General features: G+C 39.9%; 1 protein-coding gene across 3 annotated transcripts in view; it reads right to left on the minus strand.

Moving 5' to 3' along the window:
* Positions 1–21,533, minus strand: part of ST7 (suppression of tumorigenicity 7) — a 125,374-nt gene that overhangs the window by 36,977 nt on the left and 66,864 nt on the right. For all 3 annotated transcript variants that reach the window (XM_070755463.1, XM_070755464.1, XM_070755465.1), the window contains exons 2-3: positions 8,605–8,687; positions 1,482–1,641 (exon numbers count right to left, since the gene is read on the minus strand). In XM_070755463.1, coding sequence (XP_070611564.1) covers positions 1,482–1,641; positions 8,605–8,687 — 243 coding nt within the window. The remainder of the gene's footprint in view (positions 1–1,481; positions 1,642–8,604; positions 8,688–21,533) is intronic.

The following is a 21,533-nucleotide window of genomic DNA, read 5'->3' on the forward strand; positions in this document are numbered from 1 at the left end:
AACAAAAATGCCTCTAATTATAACTGAATCATAATAATTATTTGGAAACAAATTATATTCTAATTAGTATCCCAGGTGGTACAGCCAAAACACTTAAATAGACAACCAAGTGATAATAACATATTTACTATAGAATGGGCAATTTAGGAACTGACAACACATTATATTTAATAAGAATTATAAAAACCTTTTTGATTTCACAATTTATTGGTATATACAGGAGCAAATGAAGATGAATGCTATCAATACTGCAAATAAATATTTGCTTAACAGAATATGTTTAAGAATGAGTCCCAAATTTTAGATGATAATAAAAAGGTGATTTGAAAATAAAACAAACATTGCATAGATAATGGCTAGAATGAAGTAATTGAATAAAAAACTGTTCTTTGAAAGCTTTTTTCAGTTACAACTTTTATATCGTAAATTATTTCATTCTAGATTAGCCATTTGCCAAGTGTGATCTGTTGCCACAATTCATCCTGTGGGCATTAACAGCAATCAGCGAGTGGATTCACATGTGAGGTTAAAAATCAAAATTATTGAGGTATATTTTCTTTAATTCCTGTGGGTCTACTTCAGCAAAGCTACACTAACTAATTTACAGTACAGTTCAGTAAAATAATATAGTAGTCAGCTTTTTAAAATCTTCCTCTGCTGTTACATAATGAATAAAATAAGACACCAGGTACTGAATATTTATTTGTATTCTTTTATTATTATTTTTACAAATAAATCAAGGCAGCAAAGATAGCCAACAAATCTTCCTCAGACGATTTTCTCCACCAAAACCACTTGTGTTGTGGGTTGGGCTGAGAGAGAATAACTGATCCAAAGTCACCTAGATGGATTTAATTACTAAGACAGGATTTGAACTCATGGTCTCTGACTTGCTAGTTGGTATTTTAACCATTAGATCCAACTGCTTCTATTAAATAATGTCACATTGACAAGAAAATAGAGAAATAAAGGCAAAGAAGTCCATACGATCTGAGAGCCAATTTGGAAATTCCAGTACACCATTTATTAAAATGGTTTCCTAGTTTTATTTTTTTTGGACACAGTGAACAGTAAAGCTATGCAAGAATTTTAGTGGAAATACTCCTTGAAATGAAGCTAGACTCCTAGGGAGTACAGACACATATACTGGTAGTTTCCTTGGGTATAACTATGGCAGTGGTTTGCCATTTCCAATATTAAAATAAATAAATAAAACTTTCTGGCACAGTCCACAACCCTGGGATTATTTTGTGATCTCTCATCAAGGCTGATTAGTATTTGCAGAAGTGAGCAAATCAGCTACCAGAAAAAAATTAGCTTTCCCAAATACAGGTATATCAAACTTCATAAATAATTTAAAAATTAAGCAGTGATTTGCCAAATCTGCAGAAAGGACTTTTAATATAAAATAGTTATTTAAATTAATTATTCATAATTATTATAATTAAATTGTAATGATCATTACATTATAATTATTTTACCTGAAACACTCTGTCTGTTTGAATCTGAGTCCCCATTGCTTGTATTAGAGTTACTGGGAGAATTGTTGTCCACCCCACCCAGCAGAGGGCGCAAGTGACTCACAGAGACTTGCTCGATGAAGGACGTTCCATACTTCCGAAAATACCACCACTCAAATATCTAAATCAGATGGAAAAACATGAAATTATTCAGCTTTTTAAGCTATTTCTACTGCCACTCGCATTTACATAATATAAACTTAATACTAAAGCATATTTTTGATAAAAATATTTGTTATAATTGCTATGTGGTATATTAGATTTCCTGTATAAAATAGACAAAAGAAATAATGGGTGGGAACATGATAAGGAATGTGGACAAATGAAATAATAGATACTCTAAAATTTGAATGAGAAGCGCTCAAAAGAAATGCTCAAAAGCACTCAAATCTTGAATGATTACAAGAAAGATGTATCTTTTGGGTAGAATTTGTATTCAACACATAGGGAAGGAGACTAAAAAAGAAATCCAATGAGCTATGGATAATTGGATAGCTCCCAAATAAGAAGTTAGCTTAAATGGCTATTTTATTTCTACAGTTCTGTGTTCATCTATGCTAATTCTACTTCATTTTATATTTCTATTTATAGCAGGGAAGAGCTTCAAACATACAAATCTATAACCAACAATGATCTCACAAGTGAAAAGCAGCAAGAACCACCAATATAAGATGGTCTACCAATAGGGAAGAAAAGGATGAAGCCAACTTTAAAAGTATTGGATATGTTCCAACTGTCAGGAAATCAAGGACAGGACCACTATTTTACATTTCCTCACTGAAATGTAACTTTATAGGCTTTCCTCTTTCCCAGACTGGTGCAGTAGAAGTAGGAAAATTATTCTCACTGTCACACATTTATTACTGCACTATAAAAGCTCTTCAGGCAATGTGATGATTCTAGAGTGGAGACTTGAAGGTGGAGATATAGTAATAAATATAGGATGACTGTTAAGCAAATTCACAGAAGCTTCAATATGTAATTTCCAAGAACTTGTACTCAATATAACAGGGATGGAAAGCCATTTTTCAATTAGTCTTAATAATTTCATAAATGCTACCATTATTTAAAAGAGCTGGTGCACTTATTTTTTAAAGCAACAATGAAGCATTTATTTTTTTATAACACATTTGCAATAGGTAATATTAATTTTTGCTTGGGTGCCGACTAGTTTTATGGATGATGACCAGGAGCCAGTGCACATACAGTAACAATAAACCTTCGTGGACAGCTAAACTAAACAACTATGTAGTACCAAAGGGGAAACCTACATGAAAGGAGATATAATGATGTACAATGTATTAATAAGGAAGATCAGAGCAACAAAAAGAGCTACTCTGAAAAACTGAGGAATCATATCTCAACAAATGAACCAACAAATGTGTGGGAAACCTTTAAAAATATCACTGGCTACAGCAAACCTCCCTCCCATGCCCCATGCTGAAGGGCAGATGACCTGAATGTGTTTTACAGTAAGTCTGAGTGGAAACTACTGCCAATTATTGCCACCTTTTCCATCTCAGATACACCAACAGCAGCCAAATTTCCTAAAACTGACTCCATTCCTCTGCCTCCCACCCCCACCCCAATCTCTGGTGATCACAGAAAAATATGTGCAAGGTCTATTTCACAGGCAAAAACCTGGAAACGCAGTAGGCCCAGACAGGGTAACTCCTTCTTACTTGAAAGACTGTACTGACCAACTGGCCTCCATCTTCATCCGCATTGTTAATAAATCAATAGATATGTATTATGTTCAGTGGTGGGATTCAATTTTTTTATTACCAGTTCTGTGCACGTAGCTTGGTGAGAGTTGCTTGATGCGTATGGCAAGGGAAGGATACTGTAAATTCTCCATTCCCATCCTACTCCAGGGGAAGGTTACTGCAAAATCCTCATTTCCTCCCGATCAGCTGGGACTCGCCAAGCAGAGAATAGATAGGGGCGGGTAAGGTCAGAGGTGATATTTACTGGTTCTTTGAATTACTCAAAATTTCTGCTACTGGTTCTCCAGAATTGGTCAGAAACTGCTGAATCCCACCTCTGGTTATGTTCCTTTTTGTTTAGAATAGTCTGCTATCATCCCACTGCTTAAAAAAGCTCCATCAAGGAGCTGAACAAATGCAGACCAGTTGCTATGACGTCTGTAGTTATGAAAACCTTTGAAAGGTTAGCGCTGGCCCACCTGAAACCATCATGGATCTGCAGTGAGACCTCTTGCAATTTGCCTACCAAGCAAATAGATTGGCAGATGATGCTGTTAATATGGCATTGCATTAAATCTTACAACCTCTTGAATCTCCAAGGACCTAATGCAAGGGTCCTTTCTGTAGACTTCAGTTCATCTTTCAATACCATCATTCCAAATATTCTTCTCACTAAACTGAGCCTTACCACATCTGTAAGTGGGTCATAAGCTTTCTAACAGATAGGAAGTAGAAGGCGAAGCTAGGCAAAGTCACCTGTACAATTAGAACAGGTGCCTTCCAGGGTGGGTGTGCTCTATCCATTACTCTTTTCTCTATATACAAATGACTGCATCTCAAATGATCCCTTTGTTAAAGTATTGAAGTTTGCAGACGATACAACAGTCATTGGCCTCATTTAAGATGACAATGAATTTGCATATAGACGGACGTTGGGTTAGGGTCCACAACTGATCCTGTGGTGTGGCTGGAACAATGTTGATCTGAACACATTCAAAACTGTAGAGATGAAGGTAGATTTTAGGAGAAGCTCTCCTAAACCCTCCTCTGCAAAATAAAGTACTAAATATCAATCAACAGTAGAGACCTTCAAGTTTCTGAATTCTGTAATATCTCAATACTTGAAATGGATACCTAACATCAAAAAGTCATTAAAGAAGCACAACAAAGTATGTTCCTCCTGCACCAACTCAGAAAGCTCAGACTGCCTAAGGAACTACTGATAAAGTTCTACAGAGGAATCATTGTGTTTGTTATTTGTTGCAACCAGCCTGCCTTCCACTGAGGACCTTTACAATGCGGAAACTAGGAAAAGGACAGTGAAGTATCTAGTCTTCTCACATCCTGGACATAAACAGTTTCTATTTCTTCCCTCAAGACAACACTATTGGGCATTGCACACTAAAACAACTAGACACAAGGACAGTTTTTTCCCCACATTCCCCCCATCTCCCAAGCACACATGCGCATGTCTTCCGCATGCCCCCTAACCTCTGTGCCGTATTGCATTAGTTCCCCAAAAATCAGCTGGCCGGAAGGAGGCATGCATACATGCACGGTAGAGCTGAGCTGGGTGAGGGCCATAGGTTTGCTATTAAGGCTCTTGGTCCTAGGATGTCAAACCATGAAATAGGACTGTATTACTATTACTCTTCTCATCTTTTGTATTACCTATTACTTTAGCATCTTATAAGTGTAACTTTATCATATGATTTGTGTTGATAGTTTTTATTTAGTATCCTATTATGATTGCTCATTTAATACCCTATGACTATAACTGAGAATTTATGTTATGATATATGATGATTGTATTTATGGTTATGATCATACTTTATCACTTGTTGCTTGAATGTAAAATGAGAGCTTATGCCCTGGAGACAAATTCCTTGTGTTTTTAATCACACTTGGCAAATAAAGAATTCTAAATTCTAAATGGAGAGAGTAATGGAATTAACCACCTGAATTCTTGGAGTAACAGCAGTTACCACAATGATGGACCCAGAAGGAAAAGGTCAATAAAAATATACTGCTCAAAAAAATAAAGGGAATACTCTAACACATCCTAGATCTTCACAACTATTCCATTTGCAACAGCAGCATGTGAAATTGACTGTCAATCAGTGTTGCTTCCTAAGAGGACAGTTTGATTTCACAGAAGTTTGATTTACTTGAAGATATATTCTGTTTTTTAAGTGTTCCATTTATTTATTTTTTTGGAGCAGTGTATAAAAAAGAATAAAACTGGCCCTCCTGTTGTTTCTCCCTTACTCTTTCACTGCAGCAATACCCCTTAAAACAAAATTATATGTTATCTATACTTGGCACGATACACTCGCTTATTTCTTTGCTGTTGTTTATAAGGTTAAAATTTGTACCTAAAGGAAAAATATAAAGTCTGAAAATTAATATTTCATTGTTATAATTATTGCTTTCCCCTCTCTCCTACAAAACTCAAATTATTCTGAAAACTTTTATTTATGTTTTATTTTCATCTCTGATCATGTACCTTGAGATAAAGTTAGTTCAGGGAATACCCAAGATACACTCATTAGGAAAGTAATGATTCCTTTATTGCTTAGAAGGAACAACCTCTCTGAACCTCTTTGGCAGACATGGTTATTCTTTGGAGAGCTCTTTCCTAAATGAGCTCTAAGTATCTTGAGGGACTAAAGAGAATTTGCAGACATAGACAGCTGTGTTTGATATATCCTCTGGGTATATGTCTTTTCTTTCTGTTATGTTAATGCTGAGCTTGGAGTGTTTTTCTGGTTTTAGTTTGGACTTTTCTGGCTAACTAAAAAATATAAGTTAATTATTTAAGGGAAATAAACCCCTTCACCAGCCCCTGTCAAGTCAAATTAGAAAAGTCAATCCAAAGGTTTAGTTCAGAAAGTAGGCTATCTCAATAATTACTTTGATATTCTGGATTTACCCAGACTATTTTGAAGGATAAAAACTATGGAGAAAAAATTGTACTGACATTAAATGCACCCTGTTTCTGGACAGGTTATAATCTGAAAAAGTTAGAACTCTGGACATGTTCATCAACCTTTTGAGTTATCACAGACCTAGATCAGGATAATAAAGTTTAGGAAAAATTGTCAGAACAAGGTCAAATTGGGTAGTTGACTTAGCTTCTTGGTAACTTAGAAATTTATTATATGCTGCCTCTCCTGACTGCACTTGAAGCAAGCAGTTGATTATGGCTGTGGGTGCTCTGGGTCTGGCAAGCATTCATCATGAACTTCATGGCTTACTCCATCATCAGGTCAGCATGGTCAGGTTCTTCATCCACCTCCTTGTCATACTTGAGCTATTCCAGTTCCATTTGTTCCTCCTGTCGACAGCTCCACAGCTACTGTGGGTGAGAGTACTTCCTTGGCCCTTCCTTCTCAGTCATCCATCTTTCTGATGCCTTTCTATGGATCACCTTGGTCTCAACAAGTCACCTAGGTCCCCAGCTTCTTCTGTCTACTCAGAGAGGTCCAATTCCCAGCATGAGGCTTTCCCCCAGGACTCAGCTACTTCCTGGCCACTGCCTTGAACTGACATTGTGGGTGTGGTAGAGTTGTCAGTCTCTCAGAGTTTACCTCTGTTGCAGATTTCACCTAATGTCAAACAAGGCCCAGTGAGCCCCCCTCAGGAAAGCGAGGCATTTGAATTCATTATATTGAATCAAAAGAACTTTTACTGAGAGAAACTGGATGCAGTAAAGTCAATTTGAATCTGAAGGTCCTGCTCAAAGTATAAAGCAAATATTATGGTTTCCCAATCCCGCTTCCGACAAGTCCTTCCACAACCAATGTGATGCTGAGAAGATGTTTTGAAAATGCTAAGATATTAGGCAGACCAGTTCATGCTCAATGTGCAATGGCTTTGGAAACCAGCTAAGAAGAACCCCTCCCTAATTACCAAGTGAACAGGAGAAGCTAAAAAATCCCAAGTATGTCACCCAGCACGATGGCAGGACACCAGAGTACAATGGTAGACCTGACAAAATGACTGCTAATTTTTTTTAACTAACTTGGCTTCCTCCGTTGACTTTGCCTATCAGAAGTCAGCTGGGAAGGTTACAAATCAATATTATTGCATTACATAATAGAGCTAGTTTTATTGAGATTTCCAACAGATCATTTCTATACAGGTAGCAGAAGGGCAGAACTGATTTGCAACACCCAATTTTTTAAAATTGAAATGTCCCTTTTTATTTGGAAAGTAAATCAAATTGCATTTTAACCAAACCTTCAAACTGAGTGTTTTGCACAGTCCTACAAAATATTAATGTTTCATATGTTTGAGAAAGGAATATTTTTAAAAACTGCAGAATATGTCACTCTCCTCTCAGATAGCAAATAAAATTGAAGGACTAAAATACACTGGCAATTATCAATATCTCTTAAATAATAATAATAATAATAATAATAATTATTATTATTATTATTATTAAATTATTAAAGGAGAACATCATCAAGTGATATTTTTGGGGAAAAAGAAATGTATCTATTTGAGAATGTGTGCCATGAAAAAACAGTAAGCTTTTAGTTACTTTATTGCTATTACATGTTGAGACAAAATAAAGTTTTTAAAGTTTTATTAGATCAAATTAGATAGCCATTTCTGGCATAAATGGGATAATATAATTATAGGATTTCCTGAAATTTTGCACAGAAAATAATTCCTTTGTAGATATAAGTCACCAAAAACCAGAAAGACCTTACTTTTAAGATAATGCATTTCAGATTATGCTATAGTAATGGATTATATGTATTCAGGCATTTTAAAAGTATTCTAAATTCTGATCTGTGGTTTTTGATAGAAAATGTCTAAGACATAAGACATAACAAATGTAATCATAAATCAGAACTTTAAAAAGGTATATGTAAATGTGTAGATTAACATTGATGTTATAAATGTATTCATTGTAAACATTTTGAAAACTCTTAATTTAGCAATGCCCAAAGCAGCAATAAGGCAATTTTGTTCACATGATATCTCTTAGCTTGAGGCTACCTTATATTCTTTTGAAAAGATATGCAATAACTTTCTTTCAACTCATTGCTGAAATGACTGTTTTTCCTAGGTTTCTTCCTCATGGCCAGGAATTTAAACTAATAAAGAGAGTTTACTTTGAATAAATTGATTTTCTTCTGTGCTAATTGAAAATGTATGATTTCTCTAGGATGTACTGTAGCAAAATTGGCTCTTCAGAACAAGACTTAATTAGTGACTAATATTAGTGATTAATTAGTGACTAATATTAATTGTACATGGTACATAGATATGGAAACCTGAAGGAAAAAAGACAAAAACAAGTGGCTATAAAATCTAACGTATTATAGAAGATTATGAAATATTTTTAAAATAGATCTAGTACTTACCAAAATAAGCCCTGAGATTAACGAAGAAGTGCCTGTCAAGGCAACGTAGAATTTGGGTGTTAATGTGTTCAAAAACATACTCACTGAAAAAGAAAGACAAGAAAAGGTCACCAATGATTTATCTGGTTTTCCCTTTACTACAATCTGAAATAAAAATATGAATATACACACATCATATGCAGAAAGAACAATTGCAAGCATCCTGCCTTCCAGCTTATATACTGCAAAAATCAGAAGGAGGTCTGAGAAAATATACACAGACCCCACATATTCTAAACATATGGTAAACTGTTTCAGTTCCTCCCCTTGGGATGCTGGTACAGGGCACTGAGTGCCAAAACAATTAGATACAAAAAAACTGTTTCCCCCCCTTATGCTATCACTTTGCTAAACACCTAATTCCCTTTCTTGTATTTAAGAATATTTACCTGTGTAGAATTACTATTATCCTTCTCATTTTTTCTACTGCCTTCTCCTATTATTATCTTATGATTACAAGATTGTTGTTTGCATGTACACTTTTTTTGCATGTGTACATGTTTTTTGTATGCTCACTGATTATATCACTTTGTTTGCATGTACACTGAAAGCTTACACACTGGAGACAAATTCCTTGTGTGTCCAATCATACTTGGCCAATATAAATTTTATATGTATATTAAAAATAATGTTATCTTTCATTCTTCTCCACAATGGCTTGCCTCACTGAGAAACAAGCTTCCCCCCCTTATTTTTTATTAGCAACTTTCAAATTACAAAGAAATGGCAGTGTTGTCTTTTATAGTATTGACCTAGGACAAAGGAAACCCAGGTTCAAATCCATCCTCACTGTTCCACCCACTCACTGGTATAGGTATATGGACAGTACTTGGGTCAAGATCAAAACATAGGAATTGGAAGTGTTCACCAAATGTATCAACTCTATGGACAGATACACCAAATTCACATAAGAAGATGTTAAGGAAAATAGTCTAGCCTTCCTAGACTGTCCAATAGATATTAAGGAAGGCAGAAGCCTTAGCATTGGAGTTTACAGAGCCACCCCGCCCAACACAGATATTAATACATACATTTTGATTCCCAACATCCACTGGAGCACAAATGGGGGTCAACAGACCCGAGCTGAAGATCTGCCTACCACCAAAGATTGGGGGGGGGGGGAGAACTAAGACACATCAAGAAGGCCCTCAGAACATGTGGCTATCCCATGAGGGTGTTCATTAAATCTCAAAAAAGACTTTATAGGAGGTCCTCTATAGCAGACAATTAAGAAAACAATAAACAAAGCAGCATTGTCATTCCATATATTTCAGGAATATTGGAAAATCTCAGGAGGATCTTCAGTCAACACAATATATGTGGACATTTCAAACCCAAGTATACATTAAGGCAGAAACTCCACCCCAAGAATAAAACTGACAGAAACTGAGCAACATAGCATATACCAGGGGTCGACAAAGTTGTTCAGAATCTAGGAGCCAGCCAAAAAATTTAGGAGCCAGAATTTTTTTTAAGCAAACTTGGTTTTTAACCGTCGGAAGTCACCGCGCACGCGGCCGGAGGAGGAATGAACAAAACCTCACGCCGGGAGGGGAGGGGCTTCCGCTTCTCTCCGAAGGCGGGTGAGCGGCCAAGATCGGAGCGTCTGTGTGCGGTGGGGGGGAGTGAAGGGGTTCGAGTAGGAGGCGGAATGGAGGCAAGGGGGGGAGGGAGAGACGCACGCAAGCGCAGGGGACGCTGGGAAAGCAGCTCGCTCCGAGGTTGATGGGCGGAGCTACGGAAGCCAAGATGTACCATTTCTGGGCGTAAACACAAGGCGGGAAAAATATAGTGTTTCCCAACCTTTTTTGAGCCGCGGCACATTATTCATATTTTCAAAATCCTGGGGAACACTGAAGGGGGGCGGGGCGGGGGGGGGCGGGCTAAAGAAAAGTTTGGACAAAAAAACCCTCTCTTCCTCCCTTTCGCTCTATTTCTCTCTCTTTCTCTCTTTTCCTTCCTTCCCTTCTCTCTCTCCATTCCTTTCTTTCTTTCTTCCTCTCTTTTTTTCTCTCTTTCTCTCTCCCTCCTTCCCTTTCTCTATGTCTTTCTCTCTCCCTTGCTCTCTCTCTCTTGCTATCTCTTTCTTGCTTTTCTCTCTCTCTCTTGCTCTCTCTCTCTTTCACTGTCTTGCTATATGTCTCTTTCTTTCTCTTTGCCTCTCTTGCTATCTCTCTTTCTTTCTCTCTCTTTCTCTCTCTCTGTCTCTCTTGCTATGTCTCTCTTTCTTTCTCTCTCTCTCTGCCTCTCTTGCTAAGTCTCTCTTTTTCTCTTGCTATGTCTCTCTTTCTTTCTCTTTCTCTCTCTCTGCCTCTCTTGCTATGTCTCTCTTTCTCTCTCTCTTTCTCTATCTCTCTTTCTCTGCCTCTCTTTCTTGCTCTGTCTCTCTTTCTCTGCCTCTCTTGCTATGTCTCTCTTTCTTTCTCTCTCTCTCTCAGCTGACTGCAAGCGGGAGCCCTGACGGCGGCAGCTGGACGTGCTGCTGGACACCGTATATGCCAGGCCCGCAGCGCCAGCAGCACGTTCAACCGCCACCGTCAGGGCTCCCGCTTGCAGTCAGCTGAGAGAGAGAGAGAGCTCCCTCTCGCCGCCGACATCTCCCTGCGAATGCCTGCGGCCGCTGCGGCCACCCCCCCTCCCATCGCCAGTGCCCTCCCGCCGGGCCACAAAGGACACTTGCCGCAGGTCCAACCGCCACCGTCAGGGCTCCCGCTTGCAGTCAGCTGAGAGAGAGAGAGAGAGCTCCCTCTCGCCGCCAACATCTTCTCGCGACTGCCTGCGGCTGCTGCGGCCCCCCCCCCCGCTCCCAACGCCAGTGCCCTCCCGCGGGGCCACAAAGGACACTTGCCGTGGATGACAGAGAAGCTCCAGCTGGGCGGGGCGCTGCCGGTACTTCCGTCCCGGGGCTCCCGCTCGCAGCTGTCCCCCGGCTCCTGCTCGATGCCGCGGTTTTCGGCGCTCTCCTGCTGGGCTCCAAAGAAGGAAGGCGGGAATTTTTCCCGCCTTCCTTCTTTGGAGCCCAGCAGGAGAGCGCCGAAAACCGCGGCATCGAGCAGGAGCCGGGGGACAGCTGCGAGCGGGAGCCCCGGGACGGAAGTACCGGCAGCGCCCCGCCCAGCCGGAGCTTGGCGGCACACCTGGCCATGTCTCGCCGCACACCGGTGTGCCGCGGCACACCGGTTGGGAAACGCTGCTGTATACATACAGTACAGCAGGCAACATTTTCTAGGCGCCAGACAACATTTTCTAGGCGCCACTGGCGACCAGGCACCTGGGTTTGTCGATACCTGGCATATACAAAGTATATAATGTTATAAACATAGTATATAATGTTATAAAGAGAACAACAGTGAGCCAGCAGATCTGTACATTGAAGAAACAATACAACCACTTCATAAACACATAACACAATTCAAGAAAATAAACCTATCAGGACTAGATTCAGAAGTCCATCTGCATTTAAAAGACTAAGGCCATTACTGTATTTTGAAGCCAGCAAAGTCCACATTTCAGACAAAGAGGACCACTGGTTTGAAAGAAAAGACAAAGAGGCCATGTATGTCAAAATTGAACAGCCCTCTCTCAACAGAGAAAGAGTGATACAACATCATCTATCTCCAATTTACAACACAATCCTTGCAACACTTCCAAAAATGCTCTATAATCATTTAGTTGAAGCTGAGAATAAACCTCCAGATGGTCTTAAGAACTTGCTAAAAGAATGCAAATGATCAGCTGTCTGCAAGGATTATAAATTCTTCCATTTCCCACCATCCAGTCAGAGTTGAAGAAGCTTCTTGGATGAGAAGCAAAACATCTTCACAGAAAAACCAAAAAGTCCAGTTGCCTCTTGAAAAAAAACACCTTTGTTAAGCAAATCCATTTTCTGTAAGGTTGGGGAGGTTGCTTTAGAATTTTTAAAATCTTGTTTGCACCCCGTATGCTGCAAGACATCTTTTTCAATAGAATATTCTTATGTTCTTAAATAAGCATTATGCAAGTTTTTACATGTGACTTTACGTAATTTGTATATACGGAAAATTTATTTAATTCTTTAGCTGTCCAGTTTCATCCCTTAGAGAAAAAAAAAATACTGTAGAGGTCAGAAATAAAATATTTCCAGTGGTTTCAAGAGCAAAGAAAATCCCAGCTGTGGGGTTGGAAGAATTTGCAGCTACAGTAAGTTTGTCTCAAGAGAGAAATGAGTTGGCAAAAGCAGTTGAAACCAACTGTCAAATCTTGTGGAATATACTGTGATCATATAAGTAGCATGCTGAACAGCTCCATGGAGACCAAAGCTATAATTATCGACAAGTAGGAGGTTATATTTCAAGTTTTTTGACTGCTCAATGATATACCCTTCTAAAAATTGCTGGTTATGTATCAAGTGTCATATTTTCTGGCACGCAAAATTGCCATCAAAATCATGATGGTACTTTAATTCAAAGCATGGGCATGATGTTTATAGTTACACTTAGAAATGTGCAAAATTATTTCCTTTGGCCCTTGGTTATAAACAATCACAGCTACCCTGACTATATTTTGTATACATTTGTTATTCACACCTAAACACAATGTCTTTATGCTATAACAGTGATGGCAAACCTTGTTTTCCTCGGGTGCCAAAAGAGCATGTGTGTGCACTATCACGCATGCATGAGTGCCCACACCCATAATTCAATACCTAGGGAGGGTGAAAACAGCTTTCCCTGCCCCCTGGAGGCCCCTTGGAGACCAGAAACAGCCTGCTTCCCAACTTCTGGTGGGCCCATTAGGCTCGTGTTTCGCCCTCCCCAGGCTCCAAAGGCTTTCCTGGAGCTGGGGGAGGGTAAAAGCGCCCTCTCTCATCTCCCCGGAGGCTCTCTGGAAGCCAGAAACACCCTTCCAGAGCCTTTGAGAGAGCCAAAAATCAGCTGGCCAGCACACATATGCATGTTGGAGCTGAGCTAGGGCAATGGGAGACTTCTATGACAGAGGCATCAAAAAGTCATCCCATGGATGACAAAATCTATTGAACTAAATGGTGATTATGTGGAAAATAATGTAATACCTATGCTACAATCCATGTAACATTTATTACAATATATTCATTCTTTGTATTAAAAAAGAATCTTGTAACCTTACTTTCTGGATACTCCTCGTACTAACTGATTCAAGACCAATGTGGCTGGCTGGTTGGCTGCACACACATATATACACACAGACTCTCTCTCTCTCTGTCTCTCGATATAGATACACACACACACAATCAATCAATCAATCAATCAATCAATCAATCAATCAATCAACAATCACTGAAGAGTCATATTTCTTGATTATATTTGGAAATTTTACTAAACTACAGATAAACAAATCCATTGTTATAAAGAGAAACTCAGATTCTTTCAATTTTTGTTAATCACATCTTTCTTTCATGTCAGATGAACCTGCAATAGTAATTAATCTTTACAATGGTCAACTCAGCTTGAAGACTGAGCTTTAAAATGTAGTACATCCAGGCTTCCAATATTATAAATGTATTACAGTACACCAATTATGACATTTTCTGTTTTCTGTTTCAATTCAATGTATGGCCTTTGGCCATTACAATCCTACCCAGCAACCACTAGAGTTATCTGACTCTAACAATTATAAACTTGATAGGTTCTCAAAAAGCAGAAATTGAGGTTCTTTTGTTATGTTCATAGGAGATTAGTAGCTCAGCACTCATTTTCTGATTTCTAAATTGGCACATATTAAACAGTACCTTTCAGTATGTATTTTAAATTACTTTACATATGTTATTGCTTTAGCATTTTAAATATTTGTTACTGTTACTGTTATTACGGATTCACTATGAATCATGTTGGCAACTTTTTAACAGGTAGCATAGAAATATTACTGAAGGAAGAAAGGAAATGGTAGTGGTAAGCACTACCAATGAAAATATTAATGCCGCTTATTCTTCTTTTTTTAAAAAAATTATTATGCATTTTCCTTTGTTATATATAACATTTCCATTTGTGCAACGGCAGCGTACTATCTGTATCACATCTGTATCTGTATTGATCTGCTGGAAGCCCACCTGTCCAGTTGTTTTATTTTTATTTTGCCTTTTAATTGCTTATGTTAGTTCGATTGTCATTATTCTTTCATTTAGTATTACTCTCACAGTGTCCGGTATTCTAGGTAGACCAGCTTTTTCCAAATATTGTTTTATTGTATCTTCTGACATTTTTTCTTGCCTGTAAAGTTTCCTTAAAAATTCCTGGATTATTTTCTTTTTATCTTCAATTTTATATATCACATTCTTCTCTTTCTCTTTTTTCAACTTGTATGTTAGCTATCTACCTGGTTTATTTGTATTTTCAAAGAAGTTTTGTTTTGCCATTTTAATTTTTTGTGCTATTTCATCTTGTATAATTAGGTTTAGTTTATATTCTCTTTTTTCTTATTTTTTCTTAATTTGTTTTATTATTTCATTCTTATTTTCTCCTAATTTTTTGTGGATCATTCTGCAATTCTATTTCCAATTTTCTTCTTGTAGTGTATTTTGCTCTTGTTTCTTCTTCTTACTTTTTCTTACTATATATGTTATTGCTAATCCTCGCATATAGGCTTTTGCTGTATCCCAAACAATTTGTAGTGATGGCTTTTCTTTTCTATTTTCTTGAAAATAAAATTCCATTTCTTTTTCCATCATTTAATACTGCTTATTCTAAAGATTTGTTTTGTTGAGTCTATCCATTCTTCAATGGCAAAGATTTTATATCCATGATATATCCATTTTCCATGATACTTCAGCTTCATTTTGCCAAATTTCTAGTTGCAAAAATTTCAGCTGGCTATCCTTATTACTATTGCAGGAAAAAGTATTGGACCAATGGTCTGACTAAATATAAAACTGCTTCATTTGGTTTAAGTTCCTGATAATGATTTTCAATTGCTTTTCTTACAAGGTCCAAGCAAATGTTATAGTGTTTTTCACAACTTTGATTTTTTCAAACCACATTTGGAAGAGAAATTCATTTAATACCCTGTTTCCCCAATAGTAAGACACCCCCGATTGTAAGACGTATCGGGGGTTTCAGGGGGGTCGGCTAATATAAGCCGTACCCCGAAAGTAAGACATATGTCTTACTTTCGGGGAAACACGGGGTTATTGCCGCCTCCCTCTCATCTAGCTGCGCGCCGCCTCCTGCCCACTTCCGCGCCGCCCCCCCTCCATACATCACCGCGTCTGCCGCCTCCGTCTGTTCAGGTTGTTAATAAATGTTAATTTTATGGTTAAAACAAAAAATTCGACAATTTTTTTCCAATATAAGACATACCCCGAAAGTAAGACATAGTGGGGCTTTTGGGGATAAAAAGAAAGTGAGACACTGTCTTACTTTCGGGGAAACACGGTAACATAAACATAAAGTATGCTAAAATATACAATATAAAAGCCAAATTTAATTATTATGACATGGGCATACTGATATGGAGAAAAATGTAAATGGGAAAATGTTAACCTTGAATTGTGCCCAGAAAGGAATCAAGAACCAATTAACCAGTTGCTTAAGAATTCAAAGAAATGCTCTTTTTACTCGTTTTTCTTTCCAGAGGCTGTAACAAAACATTTTCTTTCCAGAGGCTGTAACAAAACATTTTCTTTCCAGAGGCTGTAACAAAACATTGTGCAACATTAGTTTCTCATGAATTGTGGCTTCCTATGCAGGTCTGAGGGAAAAGTCCCCATCAGAAGTGTTGATTTGACTGCCAAGGAAGCTGTTCTTTGTCTTGCAGTTGCAGTTGCAGGCTGAGGATTATTAGTTAAGCCTCAGAGATTCATTACTATTTCTGTCAAGCAAGTTGATAATATGGTTTTCTCCTGGGAGCTTCCTTGGGTTAATTTAATAGTCTTGCCTAGAAAACTCTGCAGAGATTGTTCTGCAAATCCCAGTCAGAAGATTAACATCATGATGATGGTGCCTTCTGAGATTTTAAACCCACTGTTCTGCTAGAAATGCAAATTCAAAAATGCTAATGACTGTTTTGGATGAAGGAAGGAATGTTACAGGGAACAAATGTAGATACAAAATAACTTGATATGAAATATATATTTCTTGGCCATCATGAAGCATTGGCAATATCACTGCCCAGACAGTGGATAAAGAGTTGGAAATCTTACTAACACAAACATCAGCCTACTATAGGGCAATGATTCCTCAAAATAATCTTTCACCTTTATTTTAAAAAAATGCTGCAAAACTGTATTGTTCTAATTATATTCACTCGTATGTTGTGATTTTAATTTTATAATGCAGTTCTGTAAAGAATTAGATATGGGTGAAGATGCTACAACCAAGTGTCGCCCCCCCCCCGAAATGGAGGGATCTCTAGAATAAAAATAACATTCTAAAACCATGAGATAGATCACTTTCCACAAGGAAAGGGAATGCACAGTTATGGCTTCATTTCATCTAACAGATTAAATTGAACACAAAAATACTCAAGCTCTTAAAAATAAAATAGGACATGATAGAAAAATTCTGGGACTCACAGATCAAGCTAAATCCAGTGGTGGGATCCTGCTGGTTTAACAACCGGTTCAGTGATCATACGCTTTGCGCACATGTGCATAGTTTAACAAATCTTACATTCTGCATCACTGCTGGGGAGAAACACAGCTGAGGTGTGGCAATCTTCTATTCCATGCAAATCAGCTGAGAAGATATAGGTCAGTGAAGTGGGTGGGCGGGAAGGCCCACATGATTGTCAGAGCGAACCGGTTCGTCCAAACCAGTAGAATGCCACCCCTGGCTAAATCACTATATGATGTCTTCATTCTTATTTTGTCATCCTATGCAAATGGAGACATTTTTGTTGCAATTTTTTATGATTGGGGAATGGGTTTGTTTACAGCATCCTGCCTTATGTCTAATTCACATATACTGTTTGAGGATAAGGCAAGAAAAAATTAAATATAGGAAACAAACTAGAAATTGGTCCTGTAACATAGATACAGTACTTTATCTTCAAGCTCAATTTTGGGTTGTTTACTAAATCAGAGAGTAAACCAACAGTTAGTACGATACAGGAGTAGAGTCATACAGTATAGGTAGTCTTTGATTTACAATGGTTCCTTTAGTGACCATTCAACCAACTCCCCCCAGAGATTAGAATAGCCCCCACCCTCCTTGCCTTTCGTAAGCTCCTTAAAACCCACCTCTGCTGTCAGGCATGGGGGAACTGAGATATTCTTTCCCCCTAGGCCTCTACAATTTATGCATGGTATGTTTGTATGTATGTTTGGTTTTATAATAAGGGTTTTTTAGTTGTTTTAGTTACATGCTGTTTTTTATCACTGTTGTTAGCCGCCCCGAGTCCACGGAGAGGGGCGGCATACAAATCCAATAAATAAATAAATGAATGAATGAATGAATGAATGAATAAATAAATAAATAAACAAACAAACAAACAAACAAATAAATAAATTCAAAGTTACAATGTCACTTTGTAACACTAAGGTTAAGCTTTGCTGGAGCCATTCAGTTGTCAATACTGCATGCTTGCATAATGTCTCATTATTTTAAGTGTAGAATTTGGGAATAGTAAGATTTAGCTTCTGGTGCACTGACACCCCTTTGTCCAGCTACAGATATCAAACCCCTCTATCAAGAATCTTTTGCTTCAGGTAACCTCTAAGAAAAAAGGAACTGCTTTTACTTTTTTCTCCAAAGAAACAAAATTATTTTTAAAAAAAATTCTTAGTCTTTTCCACACTGTCACACTGTTTTTCTCTTATTTTTTCCATCCAGTTGTACTATTTCATCCAAACCTTATTATTAATTATTATTATTAATTGGATCCAAGGACTCAGGGCAGCTATAATAGTCTGACTCATTTTGTCCTTTCAATTCTGCACACCTATATACAGTATTTATCAATCAATACATTTTCCACTGGAGATTTGTCCTCCTTCCAATATTGGGCATAAGCAATTCTAGCTGCAATAATGATGTGTAATGATAAATATTTAATATCCTTTGGTTGTTTCTTTCTTATTATCACTAGTAAAAAGAATTCTGGAATGTATTTCATCTGTCTTCCTGAAATCTGGTGCAACCAATCATGAATCTTTTTCCAGTATTTCTTAGCTTTAGGGCACAACTACCACATATGAAAGAAGGTACCAACATCTCTTTTATACTTCCAACAAGCCACTTATAAAACATTTTATAACAATTATATTTAAATGCCACTATTTTATTATTTTACAATTTGTATTCCATGTCCTCTCCCAGTCAGCTAGACGTATATTATGACCTATATTTCTTGCCCATTGTATCATGGGATCTTTAACTACATTCTCTATCCTTTCAAATTCAAACAAATATTTATATAATTTGAATATTATCTTTTGTTCTGGGACCAGCAAAATTTTATCTAATTTTTGTGTTTCCATTTAGTTAGCAATATGGTTGTTATGTGAATCTGGTTTCCCCATTGACTTGTCTTGCTAAAAGGCTGCAAAAGGTGATCAAGTAACCCCAGGCACTGCAACAGCCATAAATATCAACTAGTTATCAAGCATCTGAATTTTGATGGGGATGCTATAACAATCATTTGAAAAATGGTCATAAGTCGCTGCCGTTGTAACTTTGGACAGTCACTAAATGAGCTGTTCTAAATAAAGGACTACCTGTACAGTGATCCCCCGTTTATTGCGTCCCCGACCATTGCGAACAGGGTACTTCGCGATTTTTCAACCCGGAAGTCAAAATACCATCTACGCATGCGTGCCCGTTTTTTTCTATGGGCACGCATGCGTAGATGGCAACCGGGAGATCAGCTGCTGGGCGGCTTCCCTGGGTCTTCCCCCGCTTGCTGGCGTCAGCGAGGAGTTTCCCCACCGCCCACGCAAACTCCTCGCTGCCGCTCGCCCGCCCTTCGCCTGCCCACGCCGTTCGCTCCCCCTCTTGCTGGCGGGAGGGCGAGAAGCCCTCCCCAGCACCCGCTCGCCCGCCCTTTGCCGCTCGCCCGCCCTTCGCCCTGGCCGCTTCTTCCCAGCGGAGAAATTCCAGCCCCCACCTGGTCCCGCCCGATCCTCCTCCCTGAGGCAGCTCGCCCTCCCATGGCCGCTTCCTCCACCCTCCATTGCAAGCCCTCGCCACCGCAGCCAACGCGCGCTGCGATCTTCAAGCCCGGCTCCTTTCGGCCCAGCATCCCGGGCCAAGCAGCTGCCTTCCGTGACTGAGCCTGGCTCGCCCGGAAGATCGTAGCGCGCGTTGGCTGCAGCGGCGAGCGAAGCCAAGCCGGCAGCAATGTCGCCGCCGCTGCAGCCAACGTGCGCTACGATCTTCCGGGCGAGCCAGGCTCAGTGACGGAAGGCAGCCGCTTGGCCCGGGATGCTGGGCCGAGAGGAGCCGGGCTTGATCCGCTGAGCCTGGCTGGCCCGGAAGATCATAGCGCGCATTGGCTGCAGCGGTGGCGACATTGCTGCCGGCTTGGCTTCGCTCGCCGCTGCAGCCAATGCGCGCTACGATCTTCCGGGCGAGCCAGGCTCAGTCACGGAAGGCAGCTGCTTGGCTCGGGATGCTGGGCCGAGAGGAGCCGGGCTTGATCCGCTGAGCCTGGCTGGCCCGGAAGATCGTAGCGCGCATTGGCTGCAGCGGCGAGCAAAGCCAAGCCGGCAGCAATGTCGCCACCGCTGCAGCCAACGCGGGCTACGATCTTCCGGGCCAGCCAGGCTCAGCGGATCAAGCCCGGCTCCTCTCGGCCCAGCATCCCGGGCCAAGCGGCTGCCTTCCGTCACTGAGCCTGGCTCGCCCGGAAGATCGTAGCGCGCGTTGGCTGCAGCGGCGGCGACATTGCTGCCAGCTTGGCTTCGCTCGCCGCTGCAGCCAACGCGCGCTACGATCTTCCGGGCCAGCCAGGCTCAGCGGATCAAGCCCGGCTCCTCTCGGCCCAGCATCCCGGGCCAAGCGGCTGCCTTCCGTCACTGAGCCTGGCTGGCCCGGAAGATCGTAGCGCACGTTGGCTGCAGCGGCGAGCGAAGCCAAGCAGGCGCGCCGTTTTCCGCTGACTCCTAAAGCGGGGAAGTTCGCCCGGAGTCAGCGTAGAACGGCGCAACTGTTTTAAAACGATCGGAGCTTTCCAATGAGTCCCGAAGACAAACGGCAAACTTCTGCGTTTGTCTTCGGGACTCATTGGAAAGCCGCGCAGGTGTTTTAAAACATCCCCGCCGACATGGGGGGCTTGCTAGCACCCCCCCAAACCCGGGTTGGGGGTTCGGGGGGGTGCTAGCGAGCCCCCCATGTCAGCGGCGACGTTTTAAAATAGCCGCCCCGCCCCCCAATCTTCGGCTCCTCGCTAGCGCTGCGGAAGTTAAAAACACCATCTGCACATGCGCAGATGGTGTTTTTACTTCCGCAGCGCTACTTCGCGAAAACCCGCTCGTTGCGGGGGGTCCTGGAACGGAACCCTCGCAACGAGCGGGGGATCACTGTATTCAACTGTATTTACACACCATTCTCATATTATTACATATCTCCAGTATTAACTTGTGGTCTGCTAAAATCACACATAAATAACCTTTTCCAAAGAACAGAAGCAATCTAAGTAGCAATAGGAAAGCAGGGGATTTTTTTAGGCATTACGTACCAGACATGGAATGCCTATCATCAGATTTGCCTGGCACTAATATTTTAAGATACAGCAGAAGCTTCTTATTTTAGCTGACTTTCAAAATATTTTTACTCTACCTTGAAGTACTGTTGACTGCTATACTATGTTTTTCCTGCAAGTATGCAAATTTTTTCCTAATGAAGTTTTTGGTACTTATTTTCTAGGAAGATTGGAATGAAAATTCTTTTTGTAAAAACATAAGTTGCCATTATTATTCTTTCCCCTCAAAAAAGTAAACA

This window comes from Erythrolamprus reginae, chromosome 6 (assembly GCF_031021105.1).
Source record: "Erythrolamprus reginae isolate rEryReg1 chromosome 6, rEryReg1.hap1, whole genome shotgun sequence".
Lineage (NCBI taxonomy): Eukaryota > Metazoa > Chordata > Lepidosauria > Squamata > Dipsadidae > Erythrolamprus > Erythrolamprus reginae.